This window comes from Plasmodium chabaudi (genome assembly GCF_900002335.3).
Source record: "Plasmodium chabaudi chabaudi strain AS genome assembly, chromosome: 3".
NCBI lineage: Eukaryota > Apicomplexa > Aconoidasida > Haemosporida > Plasmodiidae > Plasmodium > Plasmodium chabaudi.
In genome coordinates this window covers 68,297-88,486 of record NC_030103.2, presented here as the reverse complement: position 1 = coordinate 88,486, position 20,190 = coordinate 68,297, and the positions used below count along the sequence as shown (strand labels likewise).

Below are 20,190 nucleotides of genomic sequence, written 5' to 3'. Positions count from 1 at the left end.
TTTATGAAATAAATACATCGAAAAGAACGAATGTTATGTGTTACCATTTTATGGGTTAAGAATAAAAAGCCAATATCTTGAAATATAAAATAAAAATATATATTGCTTTAAGTAATTTTGATAATATATATAACTTGAATATTGCCATGATGATATATAAATATATTAACACATAAACAGTTATTTTAGAAATATATTATAACAATTATATAAAAATAATAGTTTTTTATTTCTTTCCATTTGATTTTTTCAGTTTTATATGATGCTTTATTTTTAGCATAAATAATGTCTTTTATTTGTAAATGCTAAAAGATCTTAATTCAATCTGAGAATTACAGTTAAGCTTATGTATGGTTGCAGGTTTTACTACCAAATAATAGTAATGCAATTCATCATAAAATATATATGATGGTAAATTGAGTTTTATGTATTTTTTTTTTCATAAATTTTAACCGAATTTTATTAAATAATATTTTTTTAGTAAAATTGTTAATTTTATACAAATTATTTATTATTAATAATATTAATGCCCATACTTTTTATAAATGAATACCAATTATGAATTTCCTTTTAATAATAAAGCATAGTATATATAAAATTAAAAAAATATAAATAAATAAAATATAATAATGAAACATAAAGTAGCAAAATCAATGAATATATAAGCATACTTAAATTTAATTTAGTTTTTAATTATAATATTCTTGATAATGAGATGCTCATGCTTTACAGGAAAGGTTATGTATTGAGCTATGGTTTCGTTCATTGAATCTGCGTTTGAATTATGGTTCGGGCTATGTTATAATTTGATCATATTTTTGATCTTTGAATACTAATTAAATATATGTATCACCCTTGTATGCTTAATATCGAGGTGATGATCATTAAAATAAAGGAATACATAAATAAAATTTCTTTATAAATAATAAAGTTATATTTGTATATTCGCAAAATTAATATATATATATATGTATCATAATATTAAAGTACGTAAACAATTAATATACAAAAAAATGTTCTTAAAACAAAAAAATATTCTTAAAACCAAAAAAATGTTCTTAAAACAAAAAAATATTCTTAAAACTAAAAAAACATTCTTAAAACCAAAACAATATTATTAAAACCAAAAAAATATTCTTAAAACTAAAACAATATTATTAAAACCAAAACAATATTCTTAAAACTAAAACAATATTCTTAAAACCAAAACAACCTTTTACGATGGTAATTTAAAGAAATCATTATTTATGGAAGTAAATTGTATTATTGACATAAATCTTCTAATATTATGGCCCTGAAAAACATATATGAAGGAAAAAATGATCTAGAGCTTTTCCAATACTGAGCTTTTGTTAAACGAAAGAATGTCCGTCAATCTAAGAAAAAAATACAAATGGATAAATATATAAAATGTTTGAATTTTTTGCAAATTATAGTATATATTATAAATATATGCATTTATTAAAACCATATTGTTTTAACAATTGTTGAAATGAATTATTATATTATTAAAATTTGTATATCGCTTACAGATGCGATAAATGTGGCATCAACACATTTATCTTTTTTTTGAATGAGGTATCCAGCTAAGTTAACAAAGGTTTTTTTTAATAGTCCTTCTTTGATATCATCTTCAGGATCAACGTCAATTTTTAATAAATTTGCGTTTTCTATTATTCTGTTTTTAAATTTTTTACCGGAAGGGTAGTGATCATTTATATTTGGTGAAGTCATGACAATTGCTGTTGTGTCTTTTGATACCTAAAAAATTAATAAAAGTGTATTGAATAAATTATTGTGAATAATATGAAAAATATGATGTTTGGAGGGACGAAAAAAAAAATAATAATTCCTTACCTCAACCTTTGCAACTAAAGCATAAAAATATTTCTCAGTGCGCCCAAAACGATGTTTGTAACGTTGTTGTATCAATACTAAATTTGGATTGTATACACGTATAATTTTTCCTAAAAAACGATATTATAAAATTACATAGATGAAATTAAAATATCATAAAATTTGAAGATATAGGAAGCAATAAATAGTATCATATAATAACATATTGCTAAATATCGAATAACTAGTAACGATAATATGCTAATTTGAGTAATTATTTATATTATATATACTTTGAGGAGATTTCATGTTAAAAGATTTGCCATGATTGGGGTCCCATAACTTGTTTATTTCTTCATCATACTAATGGAAACAAAGAGAAATATATGTATATAAATTATAATCATTTTTTAATTTTAATTTGGTTTATAACTTTTAATGGTGTTCGTTAATTAATACCTTATCGGAATCACGGACTGTATATTCAACTTTATCAACAGTTGTGCCGTCTCTTTGTGTTTTTTTATAATAATATATTTTCTTAAAAGGATTATTCCCATATGAATTATAACCACTTTTTTTTACAGCATGATATTTGAAATGTGATAAAGCTTCGCTCATAAGTTTTTCCGCATGTTTTATTTCTTCGGGATTGGTACATAATAAGTGCTTGTTTTCTTCATATATTTCTTCTGAACTATCATTGGTCAAAATAAGCAAATTTTTAATGAGTGCAAAAATAAAGGTATTGTATTGATGTTATAAAATTATTACGCTGGTGTATATTTAATATTTTCATAATGAAACATGTGATATATATTATATATGTTGTTGCATTTTCTTACGTAAGGTAACGCTCTATTGATTCGGGTGATGTATCCCCTTCTGAATCAAGCTCAGTTGCAAGGGCCTTATTATTCGCATATGCGAAGATGGTTAAAAGAAATAAAGTAATTTGAATATAAAACTTATTCATTTTTGAAATTTACAAACAAAATATTAAAATATAATTAGTATTTTTTTAACGAAAAATTAGCACCTCGAAAAGTTGCACAAGTATAATTAAAATTAAAGCAAATAATTTTTTCCAATAAAGTATGAAAAACGAATATTTATTTTAAAAAAATACAAATTATTACTTAAACAACAAATTTGTATGCTTTTATCAGATTCCCAAGTTTAATATATTTTTTATTTAAATAACTCAATCACAAGACAATGGAACCAGAAGTTTTCATAAATAATGAATATCAAAAATATTATGATTCATGATTTGATTAATATTATGTCTAAAAATAGGTAAATAAATTTAATTATATTATAAAATGATATTTTTAATATATATTGGTGTGAGCACGTGTTTTATATTCTTATAATTAATTGAGCTCAATTTAGATCTAAATAGATCTCATTACATATGGGATCACATATATATGCATTATATATTAAAATAATTGTTTTGCTATTTTTTTCCATTTATTTTACAATTTTTTTTTGATGATTCTAGTTTTTAATATAAAACATACCTATTATTTTTTAACCATTAAGATAATTAATTAATCTGAAAAATGTGCTAATTTTATATATTACCAATACTACTATAATAACAATATTTTTTATCTCATAATAATAATATGATCAAATTTATATTGGGGATCATATATTCATATTTTTTCATCATTTTTAATACACATTTTATTATATAAAAATTTTCCAGGAAAATTGGTAATTTTATAAAAATTTTTTATTGGCAGTAATATTGATGCCAATATTTTTTCATAATTAATTCAAATTATAAATTTTCTTTTAATAGTAAAAAATGATACTTATAATGTAAAAAAATACAAATAAATAAAATATAAAAATAAAATAACGAAAGATAAAGTTGTAAAATTGAGAAACATATATATATGTGTATGCGTAAAATTACTTTATTTTTTTTGTTTATAAAAGAAAAGACGATTCTTTGAAATTATAAATTTAATTAATAACTTTTATTTTGGGATTAAAATCCCATGAATTTGAATTAAAGAGCCTATATAAGTATTAAAAATGACAAATAAGTAATTATTATTAGTATAAATAAGCAAAGGTTTAATATGTGGGTGGTCATATTAAGGCCCATTTACCATATTTTTATAAAAAAGTACAGAATACATTTTATATATGAGGAAATGTGTTATATTTATGTTGTATTTAAATAGTATTTATAAAAATAAAGACAATATAATGCTTAAATATTAAAAGTACAATAAAATGTGTTTAATGAGTACGATAAAATAAAGCGTTAAGTTATTTGACATTATGGCTTCATACGTATTATTCGTTGTGGTTTATACCGAAATACTTGGAAATATGAATGCTTTATACTATTTTAATAGAAATAATATGCTTCATATTATATATTAAAAAGTGTATTATATAAATAAAAATATTACGTGGCTATCTATGGAGACCGCACATTTGAAAAAAACGACGAAAAATAAAATATGAAATATTATTAAATAATATTAACATTTGAGAAGTGTAAGAAATAAGAACATATTTCGATGAAAACAATAATTGTGATTTGTTAATTGTTTTTGATATGTTTACATATATTGATTTACACCATGTATGCAACTAATATTTTATTGCCATAATTGATATATTAGCTTGCTTGTAAATAAAAATAAAGCGTACAAGCTTATAAAGTATCAAGCATGTTATTAAATGGGCTTTTAAATTATATTAAAGACCTATTTATATAAAAATATGCAAGCATATAATTGGAGTAAAATATGTTACATAAATTTATTTGTTTATAATTAAAATAATGTATTCTGTATGAAAATGGGATATTATTTGAAAAAAACATAAATATAATTTTTTTGCAATACATGTTCATATCTCTGATGATAGCGGTTATTATATATTTATATAGAGATATGGGCATATAAAATAATGGAATAAATGATTTATATTTTAAATATTAAAAAAAAATTTTTGTATTTAATATAATGACTCAAATAAAACAAAATATTCAGAACAAAGATACACATTTTTATGTACTTAGATTATATTGTTGCATGTTTCTGTTAATTAAAATATAAAAAATGGTGTACTCTTGTGAAAAATTAATATTTATTTTAAAAAAAAATTAATATAATATTTATATTCATAAATACTTTTAATGAATATAAGAAGTTTACTACACTGTTACACATTAATTAGTTCGATTGAAAATGAAAAAAATTAATAAATGAAATAAATGTCATATTTTATTCATAAATTTTAGAACAAAAAACCAATCAATATGAAGGTATCATCATTATTTCAAACACATATTACTTTATTTATTTAATGAATAAAGTTGAAAATGAGAGTCAGTATTTTAAAATATGTTTTGTTTTCTAGTACTGTTTGCTCTTTTGAATATTCCCAAAATGTAAGTTACACATTATTTTCTTTTATTAATCATATTTCATTATAACCTTCGTATCTGTTTGTTTTACAATAACCGTCTATTATTGTTTCATATATTGGTAAGATGCGTATGTTAAGGAACCAATTAAAATTAGTATATATATGTTAATAAATATTTCATTTCTTTTCAGGAATTACACTATGCAAACGAGAGAAGCATATACCTTGAAAGGAATGTAATAAATTTTAGGAATAATAGGATATTAGCAGATGTAGACAATCAATTCGATTTAAATAATTTTTATGAATCAACTTTGGATTTTTTAAATGAATTTAATGATTACAATGATGATGACGAAGAAATGGCATGTCTTTTAAATATGATAGGTTCACATGTAAATAAGAATAAAGAAAATCATACAATATTCAATTTAAATAATGTAGATGAGGAAACGAAAAACTTAATATATGAACTTCAAAAAGAATTAGAAGAAGTAAAAAAAGAGCTTGATAATATAAGGAATAGTGAATTAGAAATACAATCGATACAAGATAAAAAAATAACAAAAAAAGATGAATATAATTTTGTATCAGAACATGAAGGCATTAAACAATTGGGAAACGAAGGAGCTTTCTTGGAGATTGACGATGATAATTTTGAAGATAAATATTATGAAATTATATCAAGCAACATTTATAAGAAATTAAAAATTAATCAAAAATTAATAGAAGCAGGACGAAGGTGCATCATGGCAAGTTTGTCATATATAGTATCTTGTTTTATGTATGTGAGCGCAGGATGGGGGTACTTTTCAATAATGCATATACCGTATATAGGCTCTATACTTATGAAATGGTATAAATTTATTAAATTAGAATTAAAAAGAAGAGAATATACATAATATTAAAACAACCACTATTTATTATTATGTTTTATTATACTTGTTTATATAACTAAAAATCATATATTTAATATTTGATTGCATAAAAGTTACAATTTTACATTTTATAGAAGAATTATATTTTATTTAATTGTTTGCTTTATTACTATATATATATTTTAATATAATATATAATGAATTTATCGTTGTTTAGTGTTTGCCAAAACTTATTTGTCCTTATTTCCGTGTACATATATTATATATTAATGAATTTTGAGTTTATTCATTTTTTGCTAACATTTATAATTATTTAAATAAACTTAATTTAAGCGCATTAATAAAATTATAAGCTATATTGATGGTTTAGGTTCAGGTTTAGAATTATGTTTTGGGGAACCCGTATTTTGGGTCGGGGTCTGTGTTATGGAACCTATGTTTTGGGTTCGCCCATTTTTTTATTAATTTGTTTATAATTTGATCGTATTTATTTGTCTGCAAATGTTGATTAAATATTCAACCAAAAAAGGGCATATCCATTAATATGAAAGGGGGCGCATAACATATTTTCCATAAAGTATAATACTTCTACATGGCTCTCTCATATGTATTAAATGGGGCAATATTGTAACTTCACATTTTATAATTGATTGCTAATTTTTGGCTAACTATACATAAGAAACTTTATTATCTATAAGACTTATTAATCCATAACTATATTGAATCATGAACAACACAATATATTTCTTTATTTGATGAATCATATTAATTGCGTTACCATTATTTTGATTTAAATCATATTATACCAACTTAACTGTAATAGTAAAACTATATATGTAGCAATAAATTATAATAAAACTCATTTTAAATATTCTTCCACATTACAATGTATATTCATATTAATATGGGTGTTTTAACATTAATTAAAAAAGTAATAATATATAATAATAAAATATAGATTCGCAAAATATCGATCGATATTCGATAATATAACGTTACCTATAAAAGACATTTTATGCATCTAGCATTTTTAATAATACAATAAAAATATGCAAATTGATAAAAAATTATATTATATATAGTATCACTTTATGTTAAAGTTTTAAACTCAAATAATAGATGTAGTTCTATATATTTTAATTTATTAATATAAAGGTATAACATTAGATTAATCATTATTAATTTTTAAGCATTATAGTTTCAAGCATAAACAAATTATATTTAAAAATAGTTAAAAGGAAAAATATAAGTATATTAATAAAATATATTTAATATTTTGTTCTAATAATTATAAATAATATAATATATAGAATATCGTTATTGTATGCCTATACACATAATATAATAAAATACATTACTAATAACTAATATCGAAATGGTTTTTTATTGTGAAAGCTTCATATAATTAAATATTATATAAATTTGATCGAGATGGCAAATAATAATTAATTTTATTTAACTAATAATATTTATATTAGGTTACTATATATATACAAAATCACAAATATATAATGTTATTACGAAATAATATATATGTTCTAAAATGCTATGCTTTAAAACAATGAAACAAGGAGATTACTAATTTGTTTAAAGTATTTTTCTTGAGTCATTAATTATCTCATTGTAGCATACAATGGTATATCAAAAAGAATTATAATATTAATCATAATGGATTAGTATGCTACTAAATCCGAAAATATATTATGTTTATTTGATACACTATATGGGTATAAATTCATTATATACATTCTTAAAGGTATGATAAGATTAATATTGTATGCATAATAGATCAAATTAATTATTACAATTTTTATCTAAGTACACTTTATTATGGTGCCATGATCTTAAAGTTATCAATCAATATAATATTCGTTAAAAGTAATATTTTACATTATAAACTAACGATATGACATTATAAAATATTCAATACATAATATATTTTAGGTTATAAGTATAAAGGTATATTTAAAATGGTAACTCATTGGTTCTCGAATTAATTCATTATTCCAGCTAAAATATGAAAAGAATTTAAAAATTAAAAATTAATATATTCAAATTAAATTATGCAAACTTGTTTACATTTGTTTGATTTAATGTTTAAAATACATTTCTTGATCATTTATATATTAAATGGATCATAAGAATGAAAATAATAATGTGCATTTTATATATACTAACTATTACCCCAGAATTAATCAATTTCCATGATTTATTTTAATTGTAATAGGTCGATTAACCTAATTTTCATATTATGTTTTTTTAATTTTAAAAATTAGATAATATATGCACCCAAAAATATTGATTAATTATATTTATAATAAGGAAATGCTAGGAAATAAGTAAGGTTATTGTACATTTAAAAATGAGCTTATAATATATATATTGATTAAATATAAATGCACCCAATATATCATTTAATTAGAAAAAATCATATTGAATTATTTATTCATTTATTTATTTATTAAATATTATAATGTAAACAAAAAATGTCTTTTCATTTATTGGAAATAGTATTAAAGATCAATATGTCATGAGGAATAATAACTTATATAAGTGCATTAAGGGTGTCTAATGATGAGACACAAACATGTTTTGAACAATTCGGGTATCAATTTATTTTTGGGTCTTTAAATATTTATACTAATACATTTTTTTAAATTAATTTATTATAAAAACGAAAAAATACATTTTTATTTTCTATGTAAAAACGTATAATAATTAGGGGATATACTTTATTTAAACTATTACAAGGTTATAAAATTTGTGTAATAGACTAATATGAATATTGACAATAATATTATATATTTGTTTATTTTTTCTATTATATGATTAAGCATGCTTGAACATATTACATATTAAGGGAATTTAACTAAATAGACATAAATGAAATTTAATATTCTTTTTAACCATATTTATTATTATTTTACATTAATTCAATTGTTATAAACAGTAAGTATATGCTTAATCATATATATTATATATATGTACAAGTAGCACATATTTGTTTAGGTGTAATATTTATAGGTTTTATATAAAATTAGTCTAGTGACAATCCTAATATTTATAATTAAATGCCATTATAATGTCTGAGGAGTTGGTATATAAATTTGTTAAATATAATATGTCTTCATATGTGATTAATATGCTGAATCGCCTATAAATTATATTAATTTTCATTTTAGTGCATTTATATTAATACATTCTTTTCTTTAATTCGTAAATATATTCGTAGTGTAAAGCAATTGATGAGATCGAAGATTTTGTTGTCTTTGATTCAGAATCTAAAAAGTATACGTTTAAGGATAAGATCCTCGAAGCTTATTGTTCTCTCAGTGGAAAGGGGGAAAACGGACAATGTGATACTGAATCCCTAAAACTCAGCTCTGGTTTTATGGGATTGCTAGAATATTTTAAGAGTATTGAAGATGAAAATTTAGATGATGATAAACGTGCTCAATACGCTATTTTATGGTTTAGTTATAAAATTCGCCAAAATGCGAATATAGAGATTGAAAAAAATACTATGTATGACATACTTAGGCAGAATGGTTGGCTTAGTGAACATATTGAATCCATAGAAAAAATAAAAGATATAATGGGAATTCATTTTGAATATTTGAACAGACTTTATAGATTCCTTAAAGGAATATGTGAAACAATTACTAACTGTAATGACCCTTCAAAGACCAGTGACTGTCAAGAGAGTGCTAAAAAATGTTCTGAATTGTATCGCGCATGTATTGTGCAATTACCCTGGAGAGAGATTTGTAATCCATATTGTAGTGTATTGACAAATTTAAAAAATGATTATGACAAGTTTAGAAAAAATAATAGTGATAAGGATATTCCAGAATTGGAGCTCACAGAAGGATTATCCGAATGTAATGTGGAGTGTTCTAAACAAGAGAAACGGCATAAAGGCGGGGGTGCTGCACAGAATCGTTCGAGTGATGGTTCAGAAATAGATACATTCACCAATGCTAGTTTACCAGGTCCATCAGTACCCACCACAAGTATAAATAATGGAAATAAGATACCCTATATTGCAATTCCATTTATTTTAATACCCATTATTTTAGGAATCTCATATAAGGTAAGTATTACAATTCAAAAATATAAATTTAAAAAATATACATTACAACATATTTTTTGAGTGCATAAAAAGACAAATAATTATATATTTTTATTTTTATGTTAGTATTTAACACCCGTATGGCGAAAAAAGTCGAAAAGAAAAGCCATGAAAAAGATTATAAATTTGAGTGATCAAAAGAAAGCCTAAAATGGCGTTACAAATGTATTCATCGAAAAGAACCAATCGGAATAATTATAAATTGCGTCGATGAAAAATGGGATTATTAAATATATACAAACATATACAGGATAATCCTGTACCATTTATTTTTTTAATTTTTTTTGTTTATAAAAGAGAAAATTATTATTTATATGATAAATATAATATGCTTTATTTTGGGGTTCAGATTCGATGAGCCCGATTTTAAAACTCTATATAAGTATTAAAATGATAAATAAGTATTTTTTTTTATTAATATAGGCAAATAATATCATATATATATTTTAAAAATATATTTATATAATTATAATAATACAATCACCACTAAAATAATGAATGACTAAAAAATATAAGCAAGGCCCCACTAAATATCTATTATATGCTACATGCAATCGTTTTCTATAAAAATTAGTAAAAAAATATATAAAAATATAATATTATTTTCTAGCAAAGATATATAAATATATGTTTTATTGAATGAATAATAAATCAATGATATATAGCAGTGCATCATAAAGGTATCAACGCTACATATTTTGTTAAGGATACAATTGGGGATATATGGTTTTATATTTAAAAAAACTGGACCGATGGATAAATGGTTAAAGACTCAATTCATGTTAAATGCCTTTTTATAATTCCATATTATCATGTATCATTTTATCATTTCTTAGTAAATCATCATTTTTTAAAAATAAAATAGCATTAATTTATCATAGAATTAGCAAAATATAGAATTTTTAATAAATCATTTAATGGATATACACTGATAACTATAAAAATATAATATAAGATAAAATGAACAATATAAAACACTTAGCGAGTATTTATCTAAATTTATATATTAAAAGAGCAAATATATTTTATCTTTCTCCTCTTAAAATATAATATAACAATCAATTTACACATAGTTTATATTATGCTTAAAATTTGCATCAACCGTTATTAATTTTTTATATATTTAATATTTACTATGTATTATTTTAAAAATAATTTGCATTCGAAGAATTATTTAAGATTATAAATAGCTAAATAAATATTGGTTCAGTGGTAATTGTTGTTATAAACCGTAGAAAATATACTCAGAATATATTATAAAATTGCCTAATACGATGAAATTATAAATTGAGTACATAGGAATAAAAATAAAGTTATGGGTATATTAAAATGGATCATGAATTTATCTATGTTAAATAAAAATAAATAAATTTATTCAATTTGCATAGAAAATGAAGCGTGCAACTTAATTTGAAAATACTATAATCTTAGAGTATACAAAGTAACAAATATAATTATGTTGAGAACGAATGACAAGGTGTATTCACAGACTATATACAATATGTTTATTTAATAAATAAATCACGCTAAAAATTAATATACTCGATATTTAAAAAAATATAGTGGTCTTTGAACTTTGGAATATACTAAAAATGCAAGCTATTTGTTTCGCTTGGTTATTAAGAATATAATTATTTTTTCATTTGTATATTAAATTTACACAACCTTTATATTGCTATCTGTATTTATAAAAAAAATTACGTTTAATTTAAGAAACAATAAGCTAAATTATGTGCAATATATTAATACATGCTAATATAATTTTTTTTTGAAGTATTAATGCGATATAAGAAAAGAGAAAAATATATATTCCCCAAAAATCTCAAAATTTTTTTGAAATAATAAGTTATTAAAATATGTAACCAAATTGTTTCGACGTAAATGATTTTTATGAATCGAGGTCGAATTTTTCGATAAATATAAGACAGCAATTATGAAGAAGAAAAAATATATACTAAACAAATTATAGATATTGGTGAAACGAATTACAAATATAGCAATATATTATCCAAATTAAAATATATTGAGAGTTATATTGAAAGGTTAACTCGTGAATTACGAGCAAATTCAAAATATCGAAAAAAACAAACGATAATAATGAGGGATATGAATTAGTAATGGAACAAAATATGTATAAAATGCCAACAAATATGGGTCCATCACCCCTTTTATCGAGTTCTTATACTTTAAAAGACGTGCAACATAGTGAAAATAGTATGGGTACCCGAACTCAGTTCTCTCAAATTACATCTAATGAGGATATTTCAAAAACTCACTTTAATATAACTGAGGAAGTTTCATTGTTTAATGAGGCGTTTGGCGGGTTCGTGAGTAAAGCAATACTCATCACAGCTGTATTCTTGTTTTTATTTTTAGGAGGTTTAGCAATACCATTTATTTTTTTATTAAGGCGAAAAGCGAGATACAGCATTAAGAAATTGATCAGGCTTTAGGGTTGTGGTTTTTCATTACGCGGTTAGACTTATTACAAAATATAATAGGAAAAAATTTAGGAAAATAGGACTGTATATTTGTAGAAGAGAGGCTCTTAATGTATTTATTATGTAATAATAGTAATAATATTAGTATGTATTTGTTCTTCCACATCTTATGTAAATGTAATTGCGTATATATTTATATAATTTTTTTTATTATATTAACTTTTTAAAACTTTGAAGATGTAAAAAAAATATATTATAATGATTATAAAGTAAGGGTTCAGGTTTAAAGGTGTGTTTTTGGAAATTCGTATTTTTTGTCAGAGTTCTGTACTATGGGGTATTTTTTTGTTCTATGGGATCTATATTTTGGGGTATGATTATATTTTTATTAAATTGTTTATAATTTGATCTTTTTTATTTGTCTATAAATGATGATTAAATATTTGTGTCATCTCGGTATGCTTAATCCCGAAATTAAATCCAAATATGCAACCAAAAAAGGAGCATAACCATTATTATGAAAGGGATTATATAATATATTTTCCATAAAGTAAAACATATACAATCGATTGCTTGTATCGGTTTAATATGATTAAAATAAAATGTCTTATTGCATATATTAATATAGATAATGTCTATATATGAAGTCGTATTATGATATATCTTAATTGTCTATTATATAAAACTTTCTACCCCAGGTTTATATTGAATCATGAATAATACAACATATTTCTTATTTGATTAAAGGTATTATTTAGTAAAATTATTATTTATTCCACATTTACTTTAATTTAAATTAAATTATACCAACTGAGCCATAATAGCATTATATATGATGTTGGATATTAATTATAAGATGACTCATTGAGAACAATTGTTTACATTACAATATATATTCATATTATTGTGTGTTTTTGAGATTAATTAAACATATTACCAATATATAATATATAGCCATAAAATATAGATGCATGAAATATCGATTGAGAATCGACAATATAACAGTGTCTATAAAATAATATTATTCTTTTAACATTTTTAATAATACATAAAAAATTGAACTATATATACAATATTCTTTGAAGTTTTAATTGTATTTACTATTCTTTTTTGTATTAAAATTAATTAGCATTAATAAAAAACTGCCTTATACGCTTTAATTTATTTATAATAAAGGTATAATAATATATTAATCACTATTCATTTATAAGCTTTATAGTTTTGAGGTATAAATAAGTTAAATTTTAAAATAGTTAAAAGATAAATTGTGAGTATATTAATAAAATTTCGTATCATATTTTGTTTTAATTATTATAAATATTATGATAGATAGAACTATAGTAATTATAGCCTATATATATAATCTAATAAAATACTCTAATAATAACTAATATTGAAATATTGTTTTATTGTAAAAACTTCATATAATTAAATATTAATTTTATCGAAAAGGATTATAGTAATACGTTTTATTTGAACTAATAATATTTATTTTAGGGTATTATATATATGCAAACTCCCAAATCTATAATTTAAATATATTGCTATTACAAAATAATATATATGTTCTAAAACGTTATACTTTAAAACAATGAAACAAGGAAAATTAGTAATTGGCTTAAAGTATTTCTCTTGAGTCATTAAGCACCGCATTGCATCATATTGTGGTATATCAGTAACAATAATAACAGTAATCATAATGGATTAATATATTACTAAATCCGAAAATATATTGTGTTTATTTGATACGCTATATGGGTATAAATTCATTATGCATATTCTTAAATATATGATAAGATTATAATTGTACGTACAAAAGATCGTATAAAATATTATAATTTTTATTTAAGTTTTAATATGGTAATATTAGGATTAGCATTGTCAAGAAATGTAACATTAATGCTATTAATGATTCTATAGTGTTAATTAAAAATTCGGTTATTTTATTATAGAAATAAATATAATATTATTACAAACTGTACAATATATAATATATGTTTAGGTTCTAAGTAGGAATATGTGCAATATATGATAAAATAACGTTATATTGATTTTAAGAAGTGATAATTATCAGCAAGCCAAGAGCAGTTGTTAAAATTAAAAAAATATTTAAGTTTAAGGCAAATTTATAATTTAAATTTACATTTTCTATATATTTGTATATTAAATGGTAATATGAATGAAAAGAATATATATTTCATATATACAACTATTACTTTAAAATCAATTTAGGTGCATGGATTATTTATTTTTATAATTGGTTTTATTAATTTATATTAGATGCCCATATGTTTTTTTAAAATTATAAAATTCACAAATTATGCACCTCGAACTATTCATTAAAATGGATTCGGGTATAGAGAATATATGCATATAAGTAAATTTCTTGTGCATCTAAATTGTGTTTCTATTTCACACTGTAAATTAAAATCTAAATATAAAAAATATATAATTTATTTAGAAGATATAATAATATGTTTTTAAACATAGTAACAATAAACACTTTGTTTTATATTTATTATATATAATATTAAAATATATTATCTAATAATAAATTACATAATGTGTTAGCGACATACAATAATAGGATACACATATATTTTAAAAATTATAGTGACAATATATTTCCAATATATATTTTTTGGAATTTCTTTATTAAAAAATAGATAGACTTATAATTATAAGGAGATGTATTTGATTTAAACTATTACAAGATTATAAAAAATTATATAACTGTTTTATACCTGTTACTATTAAAAAAAGGGATTTTGTGTGTAAATTGAGTTTTACATCTAAGACAAAAATTGTTATAAAGAAATAAAAATTTAAGATAATTAGATGCTTGTGATAAAATAAAATGTAATATTAATTTGGTAATAATGCTGCATTATTATTCTATATTTATTTAAATAACAAAAATAACAAGAATATGCTTAATTTACGACGCTAAATATGTATATAAATTAAGTAATTGTATAACATATTTGGCATGTGCATATATTTTACATAAAATATAATATGATGTTAATTGATATACAAATTAAAACATAACTCCATTATGAGCTACAACCAAGCGGTAAGTACACTTTTTTAAATAAAAATATTTATTATATTTCAGGTTTTATATGAGCTATTAATTATCATTAATTTCATTTTAATGACTTTTTCGTTAATAAACATTTTATTAATTTTTTAAAAATGTTTTCTTAGTGTAAACTATTTTCTGAACTTGATGAACTTTTTAATAGCAATTCTGTTGATGAGGATAGTTTTAATGGCCTGTCTGTTTTATACAATGAATATTGTCCTCAAGATAAAAATGGAGATAAAAAATGTATTACTGATTATGATAGAATAAGCGCTGTTGCAGGATATTTATTTATGTATTTTATAACAGAAAATGGTATAGATATAAATAATAATAATGACTATTATATTCAATATTTTGTTATGTGGATCAGTAATAAATTATATGAAATAGCAACAAATAATTCTAAATATCTAAATCAGTCATATGAAATTAATTTAGATAAATCTATAGGGAATTTTGATTTTTTGAATAGTAGAGATGATACAAAGGAATTGAAGGATGCTAATATTACGATTATGAATATTTTATATCTTTTATTTAAGGAAATTTGTAAAGCAGTTTGGATGGATCAAGGAAAAAGTACAGAAATGTATAAGCATACAACCCAAATCACTCAATGCTTTATTATATATACAGCACTTTCTAAATTTGTTAATCCGTGTAGTCCATATCTTGAATTATTGGATCATTTAAAAACATTATATGATGACTATAGAGACGCTGCTATTCAAAATAAAATTCACGGTAAATATACACCTGATCTTCTTAGAAGATTCCCAGAGATAGATAAAACAACGCAGAAATTTAATTTCACAAGTCCAGAATGCAAGAAAGTGCATGAACAGTTAATAAAAAATGCTCAAAAGCTTATTAAAGAAGAAAAAGAAAAAGAAGAAGGAAACGGAAAAGCAGAAAAAAAAGAAAAAATAAATGGTTATGAAGAAGAAGAGGAAGACGAAGGGGACGACGAAGGGGACGACGAAGGGCAGGATGATGACGCATTAAGTAGTCTTTTGAAATTATTAACCTCTGGTGATGATAATAATAAAGAGCCTGGAAATGTGAAATCACAAGATAGGAAACTTGAAAAAAGAGATGAATCAAAAGATTCACGAAGTGAACTACAAATCCCTGAAAAATCTAACAAATCCGCCACAGTAACTCAAGGAAAATCTTCCAAGAATGTAACACATAATACAAATGCTCAACCAGGAAAAAAATCAACACCCGCAACACCTGGAAAACCACCACCTGGGAAGCCAGCAACTACAAAACCAGAAGCTAAAAATCCAAAAGCTAAAAACCCCAAAGCTACAAAACCTGCAGCACCATCGAAATCACAACTAAAGCCAGAAACACAACAGAAAACACAGCAACAAACACTTGCACAGCCAACAACTGGACGACCATCATCTACAGCATCATCTATAATTACAACATCGCCAACAGATACACAAACATCAAACACAACAGCATCATCAGGTACAAAATCAGAATCTTTAAAACTATCACGATCAGAAGAACCATCAAATCCACAAAAAGAAACAAAAATACCACCCAAAGCACCAAAAACATCAACTACACAACCAGAAGCACAACCGAAAATAGCTGCAAAAGTGACATCTCCACAAACAGAATCTGTAAAAACAGTACCTGCGCAAACAGCAGCTAAAAAAACAAACGTTAAAAAACCAGAAGCTGTAAAACCAGTACCTGCAAAACCACCAGCAGCATCATCAACAACTACAAAACAATCACTTGCACAACCACAACGACAGCCACCATCAAGACCTAACACATCAGAAACTGGAAAACTAGCACGATCAGAAGCATCGCCACAACCATCATCTGCAAAACCACCAGCAACACCACAACCATTAGAAAAATCACCAAAAACTTTGCTACCTAAAGCACCTGGAACAAGCACAACAGCACCAACAGGTGAAAAAGTACCAACAATTACAAAAACATCAAAGTCTACAACATCGTCAAACACTACAACATTACCAAACACAACAACATTATCGATACCTATAACAACATCAAAGATTACAGTACCATCAAAAACTCTATCATCTACAGCAACATCAACAGGTGAAACAACTTCGATAACTAGCTCATCAATAAAAAGCGCATTAACTGGACAAAATGGTGCTTCAAAAGAATCATCTCGAGTAAAAAGATCACCCGAATCTGGAGGTTTAATAAATAGTTCAGAAACTGGATCAGGGAATACAGGAGGTCAATTATCAAGCCAGCATATCATCCAAGAAGACCCAGGGGGTAGTTCAAAAAAAGATACAGGAGCACCAATGAACCAAGTCAATAGTTCATCATTAAACCCTCAACCACAAAATCAAACATTGGGATCGAATAATCGAGGAAACCAACCAAAAAATGAATATGACAGATCGCCAGATACACAGAATAAAGTAGGAAATGGCCAAGGCAATGCAGATACTAGAAATAAAACAGGTCCCTCAAGCGATATAAGCAATCAACCTCAAAGTCCAAATCCTAAGCAAGGAGATACTGGTAGTGGGTTAGAAAGTTTAGGGAAAAAATCAACAAATAATACACCAAATAAAACAGGTAATGTGGATAATCCCCCACCAAGACCCAAAGCACAAAGTCAAGCAATGGGGTCGGGAGATCAAGGGAATGGGGGAGTTACTTCACCAAACGTGCAAAACAGTGGGAATGGTATACCAAACGGTATAGATAATGGAACAAGAGGCACTAAAGATAATGCAGGCACTGGAAAAAGTGGGGAAGGAAATTCAAATGGCGTCACAGTAAATAATCAAGAAGACAAAAATAAAAAAATCGTTCAAAGTCAAAGTATAGATAATAAACACGGAAGTTCAAGTAGTGAATCAGTAGATATAAATAGTGGAACAGGAGTTTCAGGTAATATAACAGGAGATAAAGACGCCAATAAAGGAAGCTCAGGAGGTGGATCAGGAGTTTCGAGTAATGGATCCAATATTTCAGGGAGTGGGATAAATACAGATAAGCAACCACAAAAAGTTTTACCGTCTCCATCACCATCAGCTACACCATCAACAACATTATCATCTTCAGTACATGGAACCATTCCAATAGAACCAATAACTACAAATGCATCATCAGGTGAAAAGGCTAAGTCAGACATCTCATCAATAGAAAACACATTGAATAGTCAAGATGCTATTACAAAACGATCATCTCGAAGAAAGAGATCAGCTACTCCTGAAAGTTCAATAAGCATTTCATCCAGTGGGCAAGGAGTTACATCAGATGCATCATCAAGCACAACTGTAACTGACGTTAAAATTAACGAAAAATCATCAATATGGTGTATATCATCAAATAAAAAGTGTAACATAATAGGTATTGGTATTATAGGCATTTCAATATTCGTTTTTTTAGCATTTATGTATAAGGTAAATAATATGCAACTATTAAATATATCATTTTATAATTTTTTCGCTAATGCATAATTATGAACATAAGAAATATATTATATTTTTTCTGTTTTTATTTTAGTATTTACCATTTGGATCGCGAAAAAAATCGAAGAAAAAAAAAATCACGAAAAAAGTTATAAATTTGGTTGATGGAAGGAAAATGGAAAAAACATTTATAAAATCAATTGATAGAGAAAAAAAATCGAATATAATTATAAATTCAGGAGATAATAAAAAAATAGCGAAGATAATTATGAATTCTGATGATACGAACAAACCAATAAAAATGGCGATAAATCCATGGGATGAAAAACGAATGACACATATAACTATAAATTCAGATGATAATATCAAGCCAATAAAAGAGGCGATAAATCCATGGGATGAAAAACAAAAGACAGATATAACTATAAATTCGGAACATACAAAAAAATATACAAAATCCGTTATAAATTCAGGCGATAGAAAAAAAACAAAAATAATTGTAAATTCAGTTAATGAGAAAATATCATTATTAAATATATACAAATTTATGAAAGCCGATCCTATGCCATTTATTAATTTGTTTTTTTTGTTAATTTTTTATGTCTACAAAAGAAAAAGAAACACTATAGAATGATAAATTTAATTAACTTTAATTTTAGTGTTAAAAATATATGAATTCGTATTTAAAGGACAATATAAAATATGAAATGGGGCGCATAACATTTTTCCATATATTATAATACTTCTATCTAATTCGTTCATATATATTAAATGTAGAAATATTATAACCTCACATTTTATATTTTAATGCTAATTTTGGGCTAGCTATACATAAGAACCCTTATTATATACTATATAAGACTTGTTAGCCCATAGCTATATTGAATTATGAATAACACAATATGTTTCTTTATTTGATAAAAATAGCATTTAGTAAAGTTCGTATGTATATCGATTTAAATTATATATTTTT

The 20,190-nt window shown here is 23.7% G+C and overlaps 5 protein-coding genes across 5 annotated transcripts; 4 read left to right on the top strand and 1 right to left on the bottom strand.

Moving 5' to 3' along the window:
• Positions 1–1,352: 1,352 nt before the first annotated feature.
• On the bottom strand, positions 1,353–2,812 carry PCHAS_0302400 (fam-a protein; the record flags this gene model as incomplete). The annotated part of the gene is made up of 6 exons (XM_016799388.1): positions 1,353–1,376; positions 1,531–1,761; positions 1,858–1,967; positions 2,130–2,199; positions 2,296–2,533; positions 2,682–2,812. 6 exons carry the CDS (start codon positions 2,810–2,812, stop codon positions 1,353–1,355), a joined length of 804 nt encoding a protein of 267 aa, XP_016653147.1.
• Positions 2,813–5,194: 2,382 nt separating this feature from the next.
• On the top strand, positions 5,195–6,143 carry PCHAS_0302300 (fam-b protein; the record flags this gene model as incomplete). Its single annotated transcript, XM_739624.1, has 2 exons — positions 5,195–5,263; positions 5,433–6,143. 2 exons carry the CDS (start codon positions 5,195–5,197, stop codon positions 6,141–6,143), a joined length of 780 nt encoding a protein of 259 aa, XP_744717.1.
• Positions 6,144–9,201: 3,058 nt separating this feature from the next.
• PCHAS_0302100 (CIR protein) lies at positions 9,202–10,401 on the top strand (the record flags this gene model as incomplete). The annotated part of the gene is made up of 3 exons (XM_016799377.1): positions 9,202–9,216; positions 9,352–10,212; positions 10,318–10,401. The coding sequence occupies 3 exons, from the start codon at positions 9,202–9,204 to the stop codon at positions 10,399–10,401; spliced, it is 960 nt and encodes a 319-aa protein (XP_016653146.1).
• A 1,967-nt stretch (positions 10,402–12,368) lies between these two features.
• On the top strand, positions 12,369–12,704 carry PCHAS_0302050 (conserved Plasmodium chabaudi protein, unknown function; the record flags this gene model as incomplete). The annotated part of the gene is made up of 1 exon (XM_016799371.1): positions 12,369–12,704. The coding sequence occupies one exon, from the start codon at positions 12,369–12,371 to the stop codon at positions 12,702–12,704; it is 336 nt and encodes a 111-aa protein (XP_016653145.1).
• Positions 12,705–15,750: 3,046 nt separating this feature from the next.
• PCHAS_0302000 (CIR protein) lies at positions 15,751–19,851 on the top strand (the record flags this gene model as incomplete). Its single annotated transcript, XM_016799362.1, has 3 exons — positions 15,751–15,768; positions 15,903–19,208; positions 19,312–19,851. The coding sequence occupies 3 exons, from the start codon at positions 15,751–15,753 to the stop codon at positions 19,849–19,851; spliced, it is 3,864 nt and encodes a 1,287-aa protein (XP_016653144.1).
• Between the last annotated feature and the right edge of the window lie 339 nt (positions 19,852–20,190).